This window comes from Carex rostrata, chromosome 29, assembly GCF_964058835.1.
Source record: "Carex rostrata chromosome 29, lpCarRost1.2, whole genome shotgun sequence".
Classification (NCBI taxonomy): domain Eukaryota; kingdom Viridiplantae; phylum Streptophyta; class Magnoliopsida; order Poales; family Cyperaceae; genus Carex; species Carex rostrata.
In genome coordinates, this window is record NC_135946.1 from 933,958 (window position 1) to 954,370 (window position 20,413).

The window sequence follows — 20,413 nt, forward strand, 5'->3', positions numbered from 1 at the left end:
GGTGGATGCAGGATTTTTGTCAGGGCGGAGCAATAATCGGATGCAAATAGCTTATCGGGTTCAAACCCAATAGCTTATTGAGTACAATTCAACATAACAAAAAAAAATACCAATCAATATAATAAAAATCCTAAATTACTTGAAAAAAATCAACAATTCAACATTTATAGGGAATTTAAAATCAACATTTTGGTTCAACTTGGCAGCCTCTGCCTTTGAATTAAAAAAAAAAAAATAAATAAAAACATTTTGGTTCAACTGATTTTCGCTATTTGGACTCCGCTAATTTGTTTCGCTCAGAGTTTATATGGGCTCCGTTCCGTCTATCAGAATTCCAGAATGGGCTACAGGGGGGCAATTTGAATTCCAGAGAGGAGCAGAGGTCCGAAAAGCAAATTTTTAGCACTATTTTTAAAAATCCAGCCGGGGGCAGCTAACCCCCCTGTGCTACAGTGGACCCGCCCCTGTATATATGAATATTATTTTCAAGGCTATTTTGAACGTGTCTTGGCTCTGATTAGGTCAATATTATTTTTTTTAACTACCAGGCTGATAATTGAAAATACTAATAAAATATGTGATTTTATATGGAGTAATAATTAATTTTAAAATGCTAATGGGTAAATATCTAGCCTGCACGGATCTCAAAGCAATTTTGATACGCGTGCATCGCATTAAGACCGTGCACATTGCTTCAATATTTGTGTGTGCGCGCTTCAAGATTCGTGCTGATCTAGCACGCACGGGTCTTAAAAGCAATTCAGACGGTAGAGGAACCTTTATATTCAAATTGGAGTCAGATGCGCGTTTTATACTTTTTAATAAAAATGTAAAATAGGTATTTTATAAATTTTAAATGTGTTTTAATATAAAATACAATAAATGGATAAATATGTGAGTTTTTGAAGTTTAGAGGGGAAAATATGTTATTAAAAATTTAAAGGGTGAAATACGTAATTTTTATGTTTTTGAGGGGTATACGTGAAATTCCCCTAGAAAGAATGACACATGCATAAAAAGAACACAAAGAAAAATAAAAAAAACAAACCACTACTCAGACACCGACACTCTCTCTCTCAAATTGTCTTTATTTAGAGTGCTTTACGCTTCCAGTCATAACAGATATACCTAGACCGAGAGTTCGAGAGCATAAAGCCAAAAAAAAAAAGCAAACCCCACTGCAGCCATATTCCTTCCTTGCCTCACACAATTCTCTTTTTCCATCTCCAATTAAATATTAATTATATGCTTTCCACTCAAACCCCTTCAACACATAACATAGAAGAAAAAGAAGAGAGAGAGAGAGAGAAGGACAAGGCTAGAGATGGCAAGTAGCAGTAGTCATGGCGCCGCTGGGCCTGGAATGCTGGACAGACAACTGTCCAGGAGGCTAACACGTGCCCAAACCATGCTTGACGACAAGGATCCCACCGCCGATAGCGAGCTCGTACCATCGTCTCTAGCTTCCATTGTGCCCATTTTGCGTGTTGCCAATGAGATCGAGGAGCAAAACCCCCGTGTCGCATATCTCTGTATGTTGGTCTCAATTTGTCTTATTTTCTCGCTCTCTCTTTTCATATATGGTCACATGCATTGCCCATAAGTAGCCAGAAAAATCGTGTCGTGCTATGATTAACATGCTATGACTTAGGTTCCGTGCTGTGTTTTGTTGTGACCAAAATGTCGAGAGGTGATCATGCCTAGTGAGTCACGTTGTGACCAAGTCGTGCCGTGTCCAAATGTACCGTGACCAAAAATGTTGTAACCGGTTACGTGAGTGACATTTGATCGCATTTGATTACTTTTTCGAAATTTAAATTTGTTATTGAAAAATTCATACAATTTTTCAAAAAATCATGAAAAGATTTTTCGAAATATTAAAATGAAAAATTAATGTAAAAGGAAACGTGTCATGACTAAATATGTTGTTTTCCGCACCGTGTCGTGACTAAGGTGATTTTCGTACCATGCCATGTTTTCTTGTCAACAATTGGTCATGGCATACGAATTGTCATGGCACGGGACACTAAAGTCACGATACGTAATCGATACGCGTGCCGTACTAGAACCGGCTCCGATGTGCCATTTTTCCCACTCTACCCATAAGGTTTTCTGACAATATATTTCAATGACTAGCACGCGAGTGCATTCTCTTACTTGTTATTTAATTGGATGCATCTACGCATGATTAAATAAGTAATGTTTACGTATAGGCCGATTTCATGCTTTTGAGAAGGCACACAAGATAGACGCCAACTCAACTGGTCGTGGTGTGAAGCAGTTTAAGACCTATCTGTTACATAGGCTTGAAAATGATGACATTGAAACAAAGCGAACACTAGCAAGATCAGATCCAAGCGAGATACAAAAGTTCTATCAGCAATACTATGAGACCTACTTGAGAGAAGGTTCAATCAAGAGACCACCGTGCGTGAGGGCCATTTAGATTTTATAATATAAGATTTAACTTGAAATTTTGCTATCATGCATTTTCAATCTATTTATTGTTTACTTACTGTTGGTACTTACCTACTAGAGATGAGATGGCTAAGCATTACCAGAATGCATCCATTTTATATGATGTGCTTACAGCTGTGGTTCCAGATGACAAGGTCCAGGCGCAGGTATAACCTTTTCTTGCTTATTCTTTTATTTATTAATTAATCTGCTTATTATTTTTAACTTAAATTTATTTTCTTTCTTTGTGCTTGCATGCATGCGCTATAGGTGAAAAACTATGCAAGAGAGGTAGAAACAAAGAAGCCCCGTTTTGCACAGTACAACATTCTCCCTCTCCAAGTATCTGACGCTCCTATTATGGAAATTCCAGGGATAAGAGCAGCTGTAAATGCATTGCGTAACCTAGGCCAGTTGCATATGGCAAAAGCAGATCAAACGACAGCACATGTAACCCAACAGCCCAACCATGGCAAAGAGGTCAATGAAAGTCAAACAGGGCTCCTACTCCTACCTTCTGACAAGGAGAGGACCAGATCCATACATGATTTGCTTGACTGGCTTGGCCTTGCCTTTGGTTTTCAGGTATATATATAACGATCAAGATTCGATATAAAAATTCTGCAGACTCTGCACAAAACTTATTTATTATTTCTTTTCTACTGAAGAGAGGAAATGTGGAGAATCAAAGAGAGCACTTGATTTTGCTATTAGCAAATATTGATGCAAGGAAAAAACACCACCTCGGAGAATATTCCCTGGTAACTCTCTTTTTCCCGAAATTTTTATTAATATCCAAATGAAATTTCAGTAACTATCTAAATTTTCGCGTTATTTCAAAATCTATCCAAAGATCATTTTTTTTTTTTGCAGTTGTAGGCTGAATTACTGCAAATTTTTTCTACGATTTTGAAATTTCAAACCGCAATTTTTTTTTTGCGGTTTCAATTTTTTTTGCTTTTTTCACATTTTTTATTTAAATAAAATATTTATAATTTATTTATTTTTTGCATTGAAATATTAGAAATATTTTATATATTTATTTAAAAATAGAGGAAATACTATATAATTTGATTTATTAGAAAGACTGCTATAAATAACTCGGATCAACATTTTTCATGCCAGATTTTTTATGGCTGTAAAAAAATTAATATATTTCTTTATGAGTTATTGGAAAAAAAAATAAAAATGCTTGAATTCTGAGTTATTAATCTCGGTTAAATGTCACTTCTAGGTAATACATAAAATATTGTGATCCTTCTAGTACATTTAATTTCTAAAAAGTTGTATCTATTTTGAAAATTCTTTTTGAATAATAATCATTAAATAACTTATTTTTTTTTCAAAAATAGATAAAATTTTTTAGAAATTAAATTTACTAGAAGGATCACAATATTTTGTGTATTTACTTAGAAGTGACTTTAGAACCAGGATCAATAACTGATAATCCAAGCATATTTATTTATTTTTCCAATAACACATAAATAAATATATTAATTTTTCTTACAGTCACAAAAAATCTTGCATTAAAAATGTTGATCCGGGTTATTTGTAACAGTCTTTCTAATAAATCAAATTATATAGTATTTCATCTATTTTCAAAGAAATATATAAAATATTTATAATATTTCAATACAAAAAATAGATAAATTATAAATATTTCTATTTAAAAAAATATATAAAAAATGCAAAAAAAATTGAAACTGCAAAAATTGATAATATATATTTTTTTTTGAGTGAGTCTATGGTAATATGCATATCATGGGTTGTTACCGTGCTACGGCTCTAAATTCAAGTTTTTAAATCCTAACGGTCGATCCGAACCGTTCATCTTGTTCTCCATATTAATATGTGTTTGTAGACCAAATTTTACATTTTTTGAAATATTTTTACTATTTTTTTAGATATTTAGAAAATCACTTGATCTGAAAATTCTGGACCATCCAAAAACAGTGATTTTCAATAAATCTAAAAAAATAGTAAAAAAATTTCAAAAAATATAAAATTTGGTCTCCAAACACATATTAATATGGAGAACAAAATGAACGGTTCGGATCGACCGTTAGGATTTGAAAACTCGAATATAAAGCCGTAGCACGGTGCCAAATCGTGATATGCATATTACCATAGACTCACTCTTTTTTTTTTCTAAAACCACAATTTTTTTGCAGTTTTATACTGAATTACTGCAATTTTTTTTTGCAGTTTGGGTAGATTTAAAAAAAAATAAAAAAACCTAGATAGTTTCTGAAATTTCATATTTTTTTTGGATATTAATAATTTTTTTGGCTTTCTCTCTCTCCCCCATCGTACCTGTTGAGATTAATGATATTGATCTACTACATTGAAATTAATATATGTAGTCTTCCATTAATGTTTTTGATCTTCTATGTTGAAATTAGTATTTGTAGTCTTCTATGTTTATGGTTGTAGTCTTCTATGTTGAAGTTAATGGTTGTAGGCTTCTAGAAAATCATGGGAATTAGAAATTCTTATCTGGGAAACAGAGGAGCTTAATTAGAGGGTTTCAAAATAATATGTAAGGTATCATTTGGATGTTAGAGAGTTGAAAAGAATCAATATAGTATGAAAAATTCTTCTCCTTACTCTTTCTCACTTCCATTAAAAAATAAAATGTAAAACAAAACACATTGGTCTTGAATAGGCCAACATAAATGGTTGTAAGTAAATGACTTGTTCAATTTAGAATTTTATGGTCTTATGATCTTACTACTAGATTAACAATCCTTCGTCTCCCTTGATTGCTCATCTCGCAAGTTCTCAACTTAGGTGTACACTAAGGTGTTAGTTGACAAGAAGACGAGATTTGATTCTAGGCTTACAATCCTCTTCAGTTTGAATCCTTCAAATTTGTCTCACGACTTTGAATCCAATCTCAATCCCAACCTCTACAACTCAATCACAATTGAACAAGGAAAGAGAAAAGGAGACTTGATCTAGATTAAGGCCGATCAACCTCAAGAGAGATGGTAGCGGCGAGGTGAGGCAACGGTTACCGACGGTGGCACAAGGAGCAACGGCGATGGAGGGGACAGTCCGATCCGGATCAGGTCCAACCTGATCAGATCGGCAAATGCAGCTCAAAGCCAATCAGCCTAGGCAGAGGGAGTGACGACCGAGCATTTGCGAAGGGGAGGCGGTGTCATCCTCGACTTGGGGCGAGCAGTTGCTTCCGTCTTTGGTTCGGCCAAGGAGAGAAGAGAGAGAGAGAGAGAGAGATGGAGGTAGAGATCTAGATCTAGATGAGAATGAGAAGAGAGAAACAAATCTTGCTAGAATGAAATTGATTGCCAAAATGAGAGCTATCATGTGTTTAAATGAAGCCTGAGTCCCAATCAATGAGAAGTTACAATCCAATCTTTTCAATCAATGGACTAGATCCAATATTAAAAGGATATATTGTAATTCAACTCACATGTGGTCCATTGGACCAATGGTCTATTCAATATATTTAATGAGGCTCAACTATGACCAAGTCAAAGCTTCTCTTCCAAGCAAATTCAATCCAACTCTTAATATTGACCAAGTAGTTATTTCTCTCACCCATTTGGTCAGACCTATAGTTGACCAAGTTCGACCCAAGTCAGACTTCCTTGTTTTGGCCATATCTTTAGATCCATAAGTCCATATCGCGCGTTCCACATATCCATGCGTCGTCTTTGAATTCCCTAATGGTGCATCTCACATGATCATTACACTGAGAATTCAAGTCCCCATTATGTATTTAATCTAAGTAAACATTCCCTCATGTAATCGAATCATCTTTGTATAAACCATGTACATCTTTGATTCAATTAACACTCATCACCATTAGTGTGTTGAATGAATGGTATATTGTGTCCAACATAATTATGCACTTCTAGATTTGATATATGGTGTCCAACAACATAATCTATAGTATTCCATCTATTATTGGACTTTTATAATTGTAAAACCAAATTGTTGTAGGATGTTGTAACTTACAAATCTACTATAGTATTTCATCTATTTTCAAAATAAATATAAATATATTTCTAATATTCCAATAGAAAAAAGAATCATAACATCTTCTATTTAATTAAAATAAAAAAAATCAGAAAATCATATTTCCGGTAAATTATTCACCGGAAAGACAATTTCTGGATAAGGTGAATAATTTACCGGATATAGGTCTTGTTTCCGGTAAATTATTTGGCGGATTGTGCATATTTAGAGTTTTGTCCAAAACGTGTGTAAATTTTGTATTTTTTTGGATATTAATAAAAATTTCGGGTGGAATGTTCCCATGTGTCTATATAATACGTAAGGTATCATTTGGATGTAGGAGAGTTGAACAAGTATCAATTTATAATGAAAATTTCTGCTACTCTTCTTCTCCTTATTCTTTTTTTCTTTCTTTCATTAAAAATATTAAATATAAAAAAAAAAAAGCATAGGCCTTGAATAGGCCAACAGTACCTTGGTATCTCACCACCCAGGTCATTGCTCATTCCAAATTGTGCATGTGATTTGCAGCTGGACAAAGATACAATAGGAGACTTGAGGAGGAAAATTTTCAAGAACTACCATTCGTGGTGTGACTATTTACATCTCGGTTCTAACCTCAGGTAGTTTGATAAACACCAGAACCATTAACTTTAATTATTACTGAGCACTCACCATTCAGACCTTAATCCGCTTTCCTTCTTTTTTCTCTTATATCTCCAAAAATAATTTTATTTTCAGAGTGACAAATAATGCTGAGACACAACAACTAGATCTTCTCTACATAGGTCTGTACCTGTTAATATGGGGTGAAGCTTCAAATGTTCGGTTTATGCCAGAGTGCTTATGCTACATTTTCCACAATGTAAGTTTTACTAACTTCGTAAGCCTATACTAGTATGTAAACCTCATATAACTACTAACTTATTTGTCAGATGGCACGTGAGCTCCATGGGTATGTAGTTGGCAATGTACCAATAAGAGATGAAGGGTATTTTCTAAATGTGGTTATTCATCCCATATATAATGTATTGTACAAGGTAGCTCTTTCTCTTTCACTTTTTGTTGTGCAATTCAAAGTAAATTATAGTCTCTGATGAAGACAAACATTAATTTCCTTCCTACTTTTTTTTCTTTTGTTGCTTTCTTTTTTTGTTTAAAGGAAGTTTTAAGAAACAAAAAAGGTACGGCAAGCCATTCAAAATGGAGAAATTATGATGATTTGAACGAGTACTTCTGGTAAAATAAACCCCTTCTTCAATTCTTGGTTTTAAGTTGATCATATATAATGTCGATCTGGACCATTCAACATGATATTCATAATAAAATGTGACTGGAGATCAAATTTTACATTTTTTAAATTGTTTTACTATTTTTATAGAATTTTTGAAAATCGTTGTTCTTTAGAAAATCCAGGACATTAAAAACAATGATTTTAAAAAATTCCTAGAAAACAATAAAAATAAAAATAAAATGTAAAATTTGGTCTCCCAGCACAATATAATATGGAGATCATGTTGAACTGTTTGGATCGATTGTTTAAACTTTAAAATCATAAAATATGAGTGCTAAGTAAAACACAGCACAATAGCCCAACTCATATTATATTATCCTAATTGATGAATAATTGAATTGTTTTTAAAGGTCGAAAGCCTGCTTAAAGCTGGGATGGCCAATGGACCCACACTCAGAGTTTTTCATCAATACAGAAAGCATCTCGTCAAAACGTGAGCATAGTCGTGACCAAGTAGTTTATGGGAGGAGAAAACCTAAAACAAACTTTGTGGAAGTGCGTACATTTTGGCACCTTTTTAGGAGTTTTGATCGAATGTGGAGTTTCTTCATTCTGGCATTCCAGGCAGGCTTCATTCATTTCATTTGAAATATATATATATATATATATATATACATATATAAATATTTCAGCTAATGTCATAATGTTTTAATTTTAGCCTAATTTATAACGAGTCAGTTTTTACAATTTCAAAGTCCAAACAGTTGATGCAAACCGCTCAACATGATCTTCATATTAGCATGCGCTTGAAGAAATAATTTTATATTTCTTGGAAATTTGTTACTATTATTTTAGATAGGTACAAAATCACTATTTTGGATGATTCAGAATTATCTGAAAATGACGATTTTGTACCTATCTAAATAAGTAGTAAAAAAGTTTCAAAAAATATAAAATTTGGACTCCAAGCACATTTTAAAACACTCGCTTTACTTCGCAAAGTACCATAGCCCAACTATCTCTCTATATATATAATGTATGAGAGAGAGAGAGTATGATTAATTGAATTGTTTTGTATTGATTCAGGCCATGTTAATAATTGCATGGAGTCCATCTGGTTCTCTGTCAGCAATCTTTGATGCAGACGTGTTTGGGGATGTGTTGAGTATTTTCATAACAGCTTCTTTATTGAACTTGTTGCAAGCTGCATTGGACATAATGCTGAGCTGGAAGGCATGGGGCACGATGGCATACACACAGATAATGCGGTACATTCTAAAATTTTGTGTTGCAACTGCATGGGTAATAATCCTGGTAATGAGTTACTCGGGCTGGGTGCAAAATCCCAGTGGTCTCATCAGGTACTTGAGCAACTGGATTGGCAACTGGAGGACCCAGTCTCTCTATAGCTATGCCATAGCCATCTATCTCATACCCAATATCCTCGGTGCAGTTCTCTTTCTCCTGCCCCCACTGCACCGCTTCATGGAGAGATCCAATCGGAGACTCATTGTGCTGCTCATGTGGTGGGCCCAGGTATGTACCATTTCATCTATATAAGGTACCAATACCATCCATCTTATTTAAAATATATTTCTTTATTTATTTCTTGTTATTTTTTAGCCAAAACTTTATGTGGCACGAGGCATGCATGAAAGCTTGTGCTCTCTCTTGAGGTAAGCACTACTCCTTTGATCTTCTTTTGGTGAATCGTAACATTTTGAGGCATCTTAATTTTTAAGTTTTCCTGTAATGAATCATCAGGTATACTATGTTCTGGATTTTGTTGCTTATATGCAAGCTTGCTTTCAGCTTCTATGTTGAGGTAATATTTGCTCTATAAAGAACCAGATAGATTAGTTCTTTTTCAGATCACATCCCAAGTGCCTTTATATGTACATAATATTTTCATTTGTAATTTTAACTGTCATCTTTCATTACCCTGTTTTAGATATCTCCTCTGGTGGAACCCACCAAAACCATTATGAAGCTGGGAAATGTGCCCTACGAGTGGCATGACTTTTTCCCACACTGTAAGTTTAATTTCTTGTCCTCTGCAAATTTGAATTACCATGCTTTTACTATAAGGCTGTGCTCCAGAGAGAGGGGGAACCCCCTTCATTAAAGGGAAGGAACGGAAACTAATGGGAACTCGACGCATGCCCAGGTTTCCCCCGCCATTCACCCGCTCCAGAAGAAGGTAATCAGAGAGGGAAAGGAAGGAACACGCTATACAAACATCCCAAATTTGTACCTCCCAAATCGGGGTGTAGGTTTCATTGTAGCGAGGGGAACTGCGCGCTGTTCCTTCCTTTCTCTTCCTTCCCGTTCCTCTCCGCGTGGGTGTTGTGGAGCACAGCCTAAGTATCATATTTTTGGAAAGTCTATGATTGTTTAGATTTGTGCAAGTGTGAGTTACTAATACTATGCTTACTTTCTCAAATGCAACCTTATATTTTCATATTTATTGATGACAAGATAAAAGGAGTATTTTTGAGGAAGGTCTAGTAACTGTTTAGATTTGATCTGAAAAACAGTGTATGGATGGTAGTTTTCTTTTAGATATAATATATGTGTTTTTTGAAAATTTCAAAACTAGAGGTATTGAATTGAAATATGTTCTTTTGAGGTTGCTGAAGTTTTTGATATCTTTTTGGTGCAGTGCAGCACAATTTCGGGGTGGTCATAACCATATGGGCTCCAGTTGTCATGGTATGTCCCATAAGAGCATCTCCAACCCAGAAACTCATTAGAAATTAAAAACAGTTATTTAGAAATAGGCATACTCTTAATTTCTAATCCATTAGAGCATGAGCATTTGACAAAATCATTAGAAATTAAAACAGTGGGAAGAGAGAAAGGGCAATCCTGACAGTGAATGTGATTAATTCTTCTGTCCAGAGTGGCTTTAGAAATTGGTTTCTTACTATGAAAATTTCAGAATAATTTCTAAATAAGCAATTGACTCACATCCCTGAAATTGAATTAGAAATTGTCACGTCTGATTAGAAACTAATAATTTATGGGATGGAGATCCTAAGCATCTTTGTTTTTTTTTTTTTTTTCTTTACATCGAATTTTATGTTTGTTGGTGCAAATGTTTCTATGTTTCTTAATGTTGCAAACCTTTAGGCTGTATTTTTAATATGATAAAATTGAAAAGTCATTAAACTTCTCAATGTTCAACTAGAAAGAATGGTTTTTCCATTGTTCTATCACTCGGCATCTCATTCATTGTGTTAATTAAGGTATACTTCATGGATACACAAATATGGTATGCAATTTTCTCTACTATATTCGGTGGAATTAATGGCGCCTTCAGCCACTTGGGTGAGGTTAGTTACTTGTTAAAGTTTCTCTAATTCTTAACAAACTCTCTCTCAAACATGCAAGGGTTTTATACCCACGTTTAAATGCTACAAGTACCCATACTTGATATAATAGGAAAAAAAAATTTGAACTTCAGTGCACACTGTTGCTACAATATAACTAAAATGTTTTCTCATGGATTTGTAGATACGAACATTGGGTATGCTAAGATCAAGATTTAAAGATGTACCAGATCAATTTAGTAAAAATCTGGTACCAAACGATGAAGGTGTGCATCGTAAGTCTGAGCAGGATGAGGTTTGTGCTAAATTGAATTTTCATTTATGTTTTAAAACTTTCTACTTTAATTTTACCTATATGGTCATCTAATATTACACATGAACATGAATGATTTTGAGATTTTTTATAAGATGAAAAATTAAGATTATATCTCTATTAGTTTTAATATGACAGTAATGCTATATTTGACAGGAAAAGATAGTGGGAAGGAACATAGCCAATTTTTCTCATATATGGAATGATTTCATCATGTCATTACGGGAAGAAGACTTAATTAGCAATATGTGTGTATTTCTAGACTCAATAGTAGTTTTTTGCGAAATTTATTGAAAGAGCAATATATATATATTTTTTTTAATGTTTGCATTGCTTCTTGCATCCCGTATACCCTGATTTGCATACAATTTTAAGTTCCAAATTTTGTATTCTTGTATTTTATTATTTAATAGAGAGAGGGATCTGTTGTTGGTACCATCATCTTCAAATAACATATCAGTTGTTCAGTGGCCTCCTTTTCTCCTTGCAAGCAAGGTAAATCTATAAGGTCTCTGAAATAGATAATAGTGATTGTGATTATTAATTATCCCTTTTTTTAATTTTGATTTTGATTTTAAAAATGACAGATACCAGCAGCGGTGGACACTGCGAAAGACTTCAACAAGAAGGGCCACAGTGAGCTGGAAAAGAAAATAGAGAACGATAGTTACATGTGCGATGCTGTGATAGAGTGCTATCAGACGCTACGGGATATCCTCTACAGTCTTCTCAAGAACAAAGATGACAAGGAGTAAGTTCTCTCTTCTCTTTCACTATTGACTGAATCTGTTGTTGGTATGTGATATGAATCAATCTGAGAGTACAAATATTTGTTTTCTTGATTGAAGGGTGGTACGTTATGTCTGTGCAAAAGTTGATGATAGCATAAGAAATAGGCAACTTCTTATGAATTTCAGAATGAATGAACTTCCCCAGCTAAGCACTAAAGTCGAGAAACTTCTCACCCTGCTGGTATGTATGTTCATTGTTTTTTGCTCTACTTGTCAGTTCATGTACTATGGCAATCTTTTTCGTGAACTTTTGCCTATTTGTTTAATTTTCCAGAAAAAAACGCAAGAGATGGAAAACCCAGACACTGTCAAAACACAAATCACGAATGTGCTTCAAGATACCATGGATATTATCTTACAGGATATCATGATCAATGAAAACAGGTATTTATGTATGGTTCCATAGGTTATGGTATCAGAATAGTAAGTAGTATTTCAGGATCTCAGATGGGCATCATGGTTTCTTTTACAGCAGGGTTCAGAGAACAGCAGGTACAGAGGTAGTCAATCAACAGGAAGAACAAAGAAAAAAAGATCATCCACAGTTCTCAGAGCTCGATTTGGAATTAATGAAAAATAAAGATTGGATGGAGAAGGTGACCAGGCTTCATTTATTGGTAACGGTGAAGGAATCAGCATCGAGAATACCAACTAACCTGGATGCAAGACGCAGGATAACCTTCTTTGCAAATTCTCTCTTTATGACCATGCCTAATGCTCCCAAAATTCACAACATGACATCCTTTAGGTGCATTCATTTTTTACAATTTCCATTTTAGATGCCCCCAAAGAATTTCTTACTGATTAATTAATTGTTTTTCATGAGTAAATTTTTCTTCCTGTTCAGTGTATTGACTCCATATTACAACGAAAATGTGATGTACTCAGAGGAAGAGATTAATCAAGAAAATGAGGATGGCATCTCTATTCTCTTCTATCTCAAGAAAATATATCCTGGTAAAAATCATCCATTAGTATTAGTAGTTGTGGGGGTAAGAAAGAAACAAAGAAAAGAATTGAAATGTTTCTTGGTTGGTAGATGAATGGGAGAACTTCCTCGAAAGAAATCCAGATCATAGGGATGAACGGGTGCCTCTTAAGGAGCAGCCTGAGAATCAGCAGGATCCTTTGGAGAAACAGAAGGAACGCATTGAAAGAGAGAGGCAGTGGACCTCCTACCGTGGCCAGACACTCGCAAGAACAGGTAGGTTTAGGTACTATATTAGATTAGATTATGAAACTAAGTCTTCCCTCTCTCTCTGTTTCCTCTGTAACTTAAAAGTGTTTGTACTGTTTGCAGTTCGAGGAATGATGTATTATAAACGTGCACTTGAGCTACAGTGCTTCCTGGACATGGCTGGAGATAGAGGTTAGTTGTTTGTCTTGTATTAATTTATTATAGGGAGATCAAAATATGTTTGTTTCTATTGAGGCTGGCAATTCAAATTTGACGTGTGTCATGCCCTTGCTTGTAGATATATTGAGAGGTTATAGAACAATAAGACAGAGAGAGCAGTACCAGGATGAATATAATAATCACCTTGCCAAGTCGAGTGCATTAGCTGACATTAAATTCACGTACGTGGTATCATGCCAAATCTATGGCCAGATGAAAGCCAGTAAGGAAAGCCGTGACAGGCTCTGCTATCAGAACATCCTTGCTCTCATGACTGCGTATGATTATATTATACTATATCATTCTTTGTATAATTGCTACTTACTGCTGTAACATATTAATATAAACTCATGATCAATTTCACTTTGTAGACATCGCTCTTTGCGAGTAGCATATATAGATGAGAGAGATGAGGAGGAGGAGGTCAATGGCAAATCATTGAAAGTCTACTATTCTGTACTTGTCAAAGGCGGTGATAGGTGGGATGAGGTACCTCATCATACTTTATTTTTTTGCTCTCTCTCTTAAGTAAACGTACAACAAGTTGACATTATAAAACTCTATTTGTTGGAACTTTATTATCTAGGAAATATATCGAATCAAGCTGCCTGGTAAACCGACTGCTATAGGTGAAGGGAAACCTGAAAACCAAAATCATGCAATTATTTTCACTCGGGGGGAGGCACTTCAAGCCATTGACATGAACCAGGTACATATTTTTAAATAAAACCATTTATTTGCTTGTTTCTGACATATGTATGTACTTACGTTCAGTTACCATTTATTTGTTTTTCCATAATTTTAAGGATAACTACTTGGAAGAGGCATTCAAGGTTAGGAATGTGCTGGAGGAGTTCCACAGTAAGAAATATGGGAAAGATAAGCCCACAATTCTTGGCCTCCGCGAGAATATATTTACAGGGAGGTATGTAAAATTTAATTATTGCTCATATATTTTGTTTTAATTATATTGACGTGCCTTAAATCCATAGAAGGAAGTATCGCCCGATACGTATCGGTATCAGCCATGACCGATCCGATATTGGTTCGATAGTGGTCATTATTCGGCTGAAACAGAATTAACTATGCACATCCATTGTGTACCCGTGATTAAATAGAGGAGAACCCGTGATTAAATAGATGAGAACCCATGATTAATCAGCACAGAGAACAACCACGGGGCCCTACCTCAGAAATTGAACTACGGGAAACGCGATTTAAAAATATTAATGAACTAGAAAGATATCAAAATGTTAGTTCTTATGATGACATGTCAATTACATCAGGGTTTAGTGGTAGGGTATAATCAGCCACCATATGCATATGGATATGAAGATGTTAACAATCCTTCATTTGGGTCTATAATGTCTTTTTTTTTTTTTTTTGGACAACAATATCTCCATTTTTATCATAATACAGACGACGATGAAGTGATCCAGCCAGCACGACATAGTTTCTAGCAGTGAAAGAGTGTGTTTATAGTTTTAATACTTGTATTATATTATATTAGTGGATTATTTGACTGTAATCATTTATCTAAACATAAATTATTGACAAATTATCAATTTTTTTTCCATTTTTTTAGTGTAAAACAAGATTTTGGCCAAAAAGTCTGATTTTTCGAGCCGAATCGGCCGATACCGGCCGATACACCGATCCCGGATCGGTATTGTCCGGGACCGATCCCGATACCGATACCGATTTTTCCTTCTATGCTTAAATCCTTTCTTCCTCTTTTTGTAACTTGCAGTGTTTCATCTCTGGCATGGTTTATGTCGAACCAAGAGACAAGCTTTGTTACCATTGGCCAACGGGTTCTTGCTAATCCCCTCAAGTATGTTGCCTTTTTTTCTCTTGTGCTTTCATTTATACGTTCACTTTACTTATCATCTGTATTATATAGTTTAGTCAATGTAACATGCATACTGTGTCAAATGATTATGTTGCCACACTCAATAGGTATATTGTCTTTATTTATCTTTTTTTCTTCTGAAATATGATTTCTGCAGGGTTCGGTTTCATTATGGGCATCCGGATATTTTTGACAGATTATTTCATATCACAAGGGGTGGCATTAGCAAAGCCTCTAAGATTATTAACTTAAGCGAGGATATCTTTGCTGGTACTTTGAAAATTTACGTTCATTTGATTGCTTATATCTTTTTCTGCAGAAGGTTGTTCATCAACATTAGAGAATATTTTGAATTTACATTGAAGAAATTGTTATGTGTTTATTTAGGATATAATTCGACAATGCGAGGAGGGAACGTGACGCACCATGAGTACATACAAGTGGGGAAAGGTAGGGATGTGGGTATGAACCAGATCTCCCAATTTGAAGCGAAGGTTGCAAATGGCAATGGTGAACAAACACTGAGCCGTGATGTGTGCCGCTTAGGTCGTAGGTTTGATTTCTACCGCATGCTGTCCTTCTATTTCACTACAGTGGGGTTCTACTTCAGCAGCATGTTGACAGTGCTGACGGTATATGTATTCCTTTATGGAAGACTGTACCTAGTGATGAGCGGGCTGGAGAGATCTATATTGGAAGATCCTCGCATACAACAAAATATAAAACCTCTTGAAAATGCACTGGCATCGCAATCTGTGGTCCAGCTGGGTCTCTTGCTGGTGTTGCCTATGGTCATGGAAATTGGGCTTGAGAAAGGCTTTCATAAAGCCCTAGGAGAGTTTATTCTTATGCAGCTCCAGCTTGCATCTGTCTTTTTCACATTCCAGCTCGGGACCAAGGTTTATATTCTGGTTGCTTTAATTTGCTTACATTTGAAAATTTTTAATTTATTTATTACTGATGGTTCGAGCACTCAATCAATTTATAGGCGCATTACTATGGGAGGACCATCTTACATGGTGGTGCAAAATATCGCTCTACAGGTCGTGGATTTGTTGTGTACCATGCCAAGTTTGCAGACAACTATCGCATGTACTCCCGTAGCCACTTTGTCAAAGGCCTTGAGTTACTTATCCTATTAGTTGTTTATCAGGTATATAGTCGATCTTATCATAGCTCAACTACGTACCTGTTTGTAACAATCTCAATCTGGTTTCTGGTGGCATCATGGCTGTTTGCACCATTTGCATTCAACCCATCATGTTTGGAGTGGCAAAAGACGGTGGATGACTGGACAGATTGGCTGAAATGGATGGGCAACCAGGGTGGCATCGGTATCCAACCCAACCTCAGCTGGGAATCGTGGTGGGAGGAAGAGCAGGAGCACCTCAAAACTACTAGCATTAGGGGACGCATCCTTGAGATTTTACTTTCTCTTCGCTTTCTCATTTATCAGTATGGCATTGTTTACCACCTCCACATTGTTCATGGCAATAGGGAAATTTGGGTCTATGCTGTATCTTGGCTCGTCATGATCACAGTTCTTATAGTTCTCAAGGTAAGTATTTCAACTTTATTTTAATCTCTCTTTTTCAAATTTTATATAATTCTCTCTTTACTTGCCCTGAGTCTCTTAATCAATGTCACAATGTCAGATGGCTTCAATGGGGAGGCGAAGGTTCAACACAGATACCCAGCTCATGTTTCGTATTCTCAAGGGCCTCCTTTTCCTAAGTTTTTTATCAGTGCTAACCGTCTTGTTTGTTGTGTTCAATCTCACCATTTCTGACGTCTTCGCGAGCATTCTCGGGTTCATGCCCACCGGCTGGTGTATCCTTCTAGTAATTAATTACCTTTTCTTACTCCTTTTTTTTTGTTAGTTTATATTTTGTAGTCAGTAAAATAACTTCAGTCTCTGTGGAAAACAATACAGCTGGGTCAGGCATGTCGGCCACTAACCAAGAATTTCAAACTGTGGGAATCGATCAAGGAACTTGGAAGAGCATACGAGTATGTCATGGGCATCATAATTTTTCTGCCAATTGCTATATTATCGTGGTTTCCTTTCATGTCAGAGTTTCAAACCCGTCTCCTCTTTAACCAAGCATTTAGTCGTGGACTTCAGATATCTCGGATTCTTGCTGGGGGAAAGGAAAGCAATACACCCTCTTAACATTATAATTTTTTTTGTAAGTGAAATTGAAAGGTATAAGTTTGTTTCTTTTGTTTGCTTGTTTTCACAGCTTTAGCTATATATATGTAAGTTATGGAGGTGACTAGGGGTGTCAATGGGTATGATACGGTTCGAATTGAAGCATTTCATACCGATACCTATGCCCATTAAGAATTGATCATACTTGTACCCTATTCGAATTTAAAACAGTCAGTGTCAGTGTTGGGTGACTACAGTGACTGTTTTTTTTTTGCATGGTTCTGATGGTTAAAAAACAGTCAGTGTTGGCATAAAAATTTTGGCATGATTCTGCCTGTATCGGAGCTAGCCTTCATATTTTTGCTAGCCATATATATTACTATATTCATTGACTGTTAAATAGAAGATCATGCAAATAATGTACACAACATAAACAAAAGATAACATAACATATTCATTCACAAAATATGTTATGAAATTAACAAAATATACATTTGAAATTAACAACATTGCATTTGTTATGACCAGTTTAGAAGTTGTCCAAGAAAAATGTACACCATTGTCGTGTTATTGCATGAAGTTGCGTCGTTGTATATTTTTCTATCGGTAAATCACACTGCATGAATACAAATTAAGAAGTTAATTTTATCCAAGTAATATGAAAAATGAATCAATTTCAATTATAAAATACGTACATTAGGAAAAAATGTCAAATTGCGTGGTGACTAGGTTTTGCATGTGTTTCATGACATAAAATCCACACCTTGCCACCATTGCAAGGGTCCTATGCCTATTGCAAAATTTATATCTTCTCCTTACGGGGTTTCTGGATTGGTAAAGAACGCTGAAAATGGAATTTCCAATAAAAAAAATTATGACCGGTCAAATTTTGGCCAAAGTTATTACCCTCTTTGTGCTTATTTTTTTATGCACATTAATTACCACCCTCTTCTAGCAGTTTCAAGTACATGACCGTTCGAAGATGTGCCCCCTCTGCTTTAATTTCTTTTGGGTTGTTACTAGAACCGCTAGAAGATGTGCCCGCTCTGTTCTATCGTGTTGACCATTAGCGGATTGTCTTGCAGTAGCAAGTAGCATTGTAATAACCGGATTGTCTTGCAATGTATATTGTGATAGCTTAAATAAATAAATGCATTAAATTTAATTGAAAACCTTTAATTTTTAATCATTTTGTAGCAACTTGGCTTGGTACTAAATAAATTAAAAAATATACAAATTTTATATGTCAATGAAGGTCTTAAGGAGATCGGTTTGAATAATTTAGATTCTTTGTTCGAAATCGATTCAATAAATTTTGCGACGTTACTTTGCTAAAAACTTTAATGTTTGAATCGACTTCAAACGAATAATCTAATTAAACTGACTGATCTCCAAATCAAAGTTTAAGATTGGTACTAAAATGGTTCAAAAATTATATATACCTACACTTCTCAGGATGACGTACTTATTCTTGTCAAGCTGCTACTAGCAACAGCACCGGTGCCGGTGAGCCTGTGTTTTACTGGAATTGTTGGAAATGCTGCATTTCTAAAAAAATTGGGGCTGCATTTGTTTGGGATTTTGGGCCCCTCTTGGCCCATGTTCAAAAGAGCACCCACAGCGGCGTTGCATTTCTTTGGGATTTTGGGCCCCTTCTTGGCCTGACAAATTCCCAGCTAGGCCACATTTGGGCTCATTTTTTAAAATGCCAGTCGCTATTGTGTTATGTTAAGCGAAATAAAAGGGAGCGGGAGAAGCTAATAATAACAAAGATAATACACAAGGAACAATGACGAAATGCCACGCGTCAATAAGAGGCTTCAGATATTCTCCGAATCCTATTTTTTCCCACACACGTTCCAACTTCCTTATTTTACATTTTGGGTTTTGTTTTCTTAATCTTTACTATTTTTATACTTTCTAATTCTGTATTAAGTAAGATCCAATGACTTGACCTAGCTAGTTATTCTTGATCAGCTATTGGGCTGTGCATTTATTATTTTTATTCAGCCGTCTATTTTTGGTTTAATCTTTCATGGCATTGAAATTCTTGAAGGGCTAACAACGAATTATTTATGTGTATTATATTTTTATCAGCTCTCTTTTTGGTCTATTACATTAACGACGGTGGCATATTCTCATACAGTGCTCATTTGTTTTCTCTCAAAATTATGTTTGCACCACAAAAATCGAGAAATATCTATTTTTCTAAATAGCATTCGAGAACAAGGTTCTACTAAAAAATAAGTTCAATAAAATATTTATTTATATATATATATATATATATAGAGTTAGGCTGGGGTGCTATGGATAGCATAGTGGCCTCCCGTGCTACGGCTTAATATTCAAGTTTTCAAAATCCAAACGGTCGATCCGAACCGTTCATTGTTTAATCCATATTGAAATGTGCTTGGAGACCAAATTTTACATATTTTGGAATTTTTTTTCTATTTATTAAGATGGTTTCAAATCGCTGTTTTCCAGTGGTGCAGAATTTTAATAAAAACAGCGATTTTGAAACCATCTTAATAAATAGCAAAAAAATTTCAAAAAATGTAAAATTTGGTCTCCAAGCACATTTCAATATGGATTAAACAATGAACGGTTCGGATCGACCGTTTGGATTTTAAAAACTTGAATATTGAGCCGTAGCACGGGAGGCCACTATGCTATCCATAGCACCCCAGCCTAACTCTATATATATATATATATATATTTACAGTTGAGTACGTGCATAGATTAAATGGCAGTTGTGTAATTTTAAAGAGTACATATGATTTATCATAATTAATTTATCCTCATTGACCTACCAATGGGCACGTATGTTCCTCACCTTGTGCTACTTCCGCGCAAGGTAGAATAAAATGAGGGCGGACTTGCATTCTAAATTTTACATTTTTTA

The 20,413-nt window shown here is 35.1% G+C and overlaps 1 protein-coding gene across 1 annotated transcript; it reads left to right on the forward strand.

Annotated features, from left to right (window-relative positions):
* Positions 1-1,293: 1,293 nt before the first annotated feature.
* Positions 1,294-17,654, forward strand: LOC144546391 (callose synthase 7-like). The gene is made up of 37 exons (XM_078294926.1): positions 1,294-1,532; positions 2,214-2,427; positions 2,537-2,612; positions 2,728-2,907; positions 2,983-3,042; positions 3,126-3,218; positions 6,973-7,064; positions 7,183-7,306; positions 7,377-7,481; positions 7,604-7,680; positions 8,086-8,299; positions 8,762-9,211; positions 9,299-9,351; positions 9,440-9,500; positions 9,627-9,708; positions 10,338-10,387; positions 10,924-11,010; positions 11,192-11,302; positions 11,483-11,568; positions 11,734-11,815; positions 11,908-12,071; positions 12,169-12,292; positions 12,386-12,495; positions 12,584-12,859; positions 12,959-13,068; positions 13,151-13,315; positions 13,412-13,480; positions 13,587-13,785; positions 13,879-13,996; positions 14,094-14,216; positions 14,314-14,432; positions 15,258-15,341; positions 15,517-15,629; positions 15,747-16,258; positions 16,348-16,917; positions 17,015-17,200; positions 17,293-17,654. The coding sequence occupies exons 1-37, from the start codon at positions 1,325-1,327 to the stop codon at positions 17,530-17,532; spliced, it is 5,787 nt and encodes a 1,928-aa protein (XP_078151052.1). The 5' UTR covers positions 1,294-1,324; the 3' UTR covers positions 17,533-17,654.
* Positions 17,655-20,413: the final 2,759 nt, after the last annotated feature.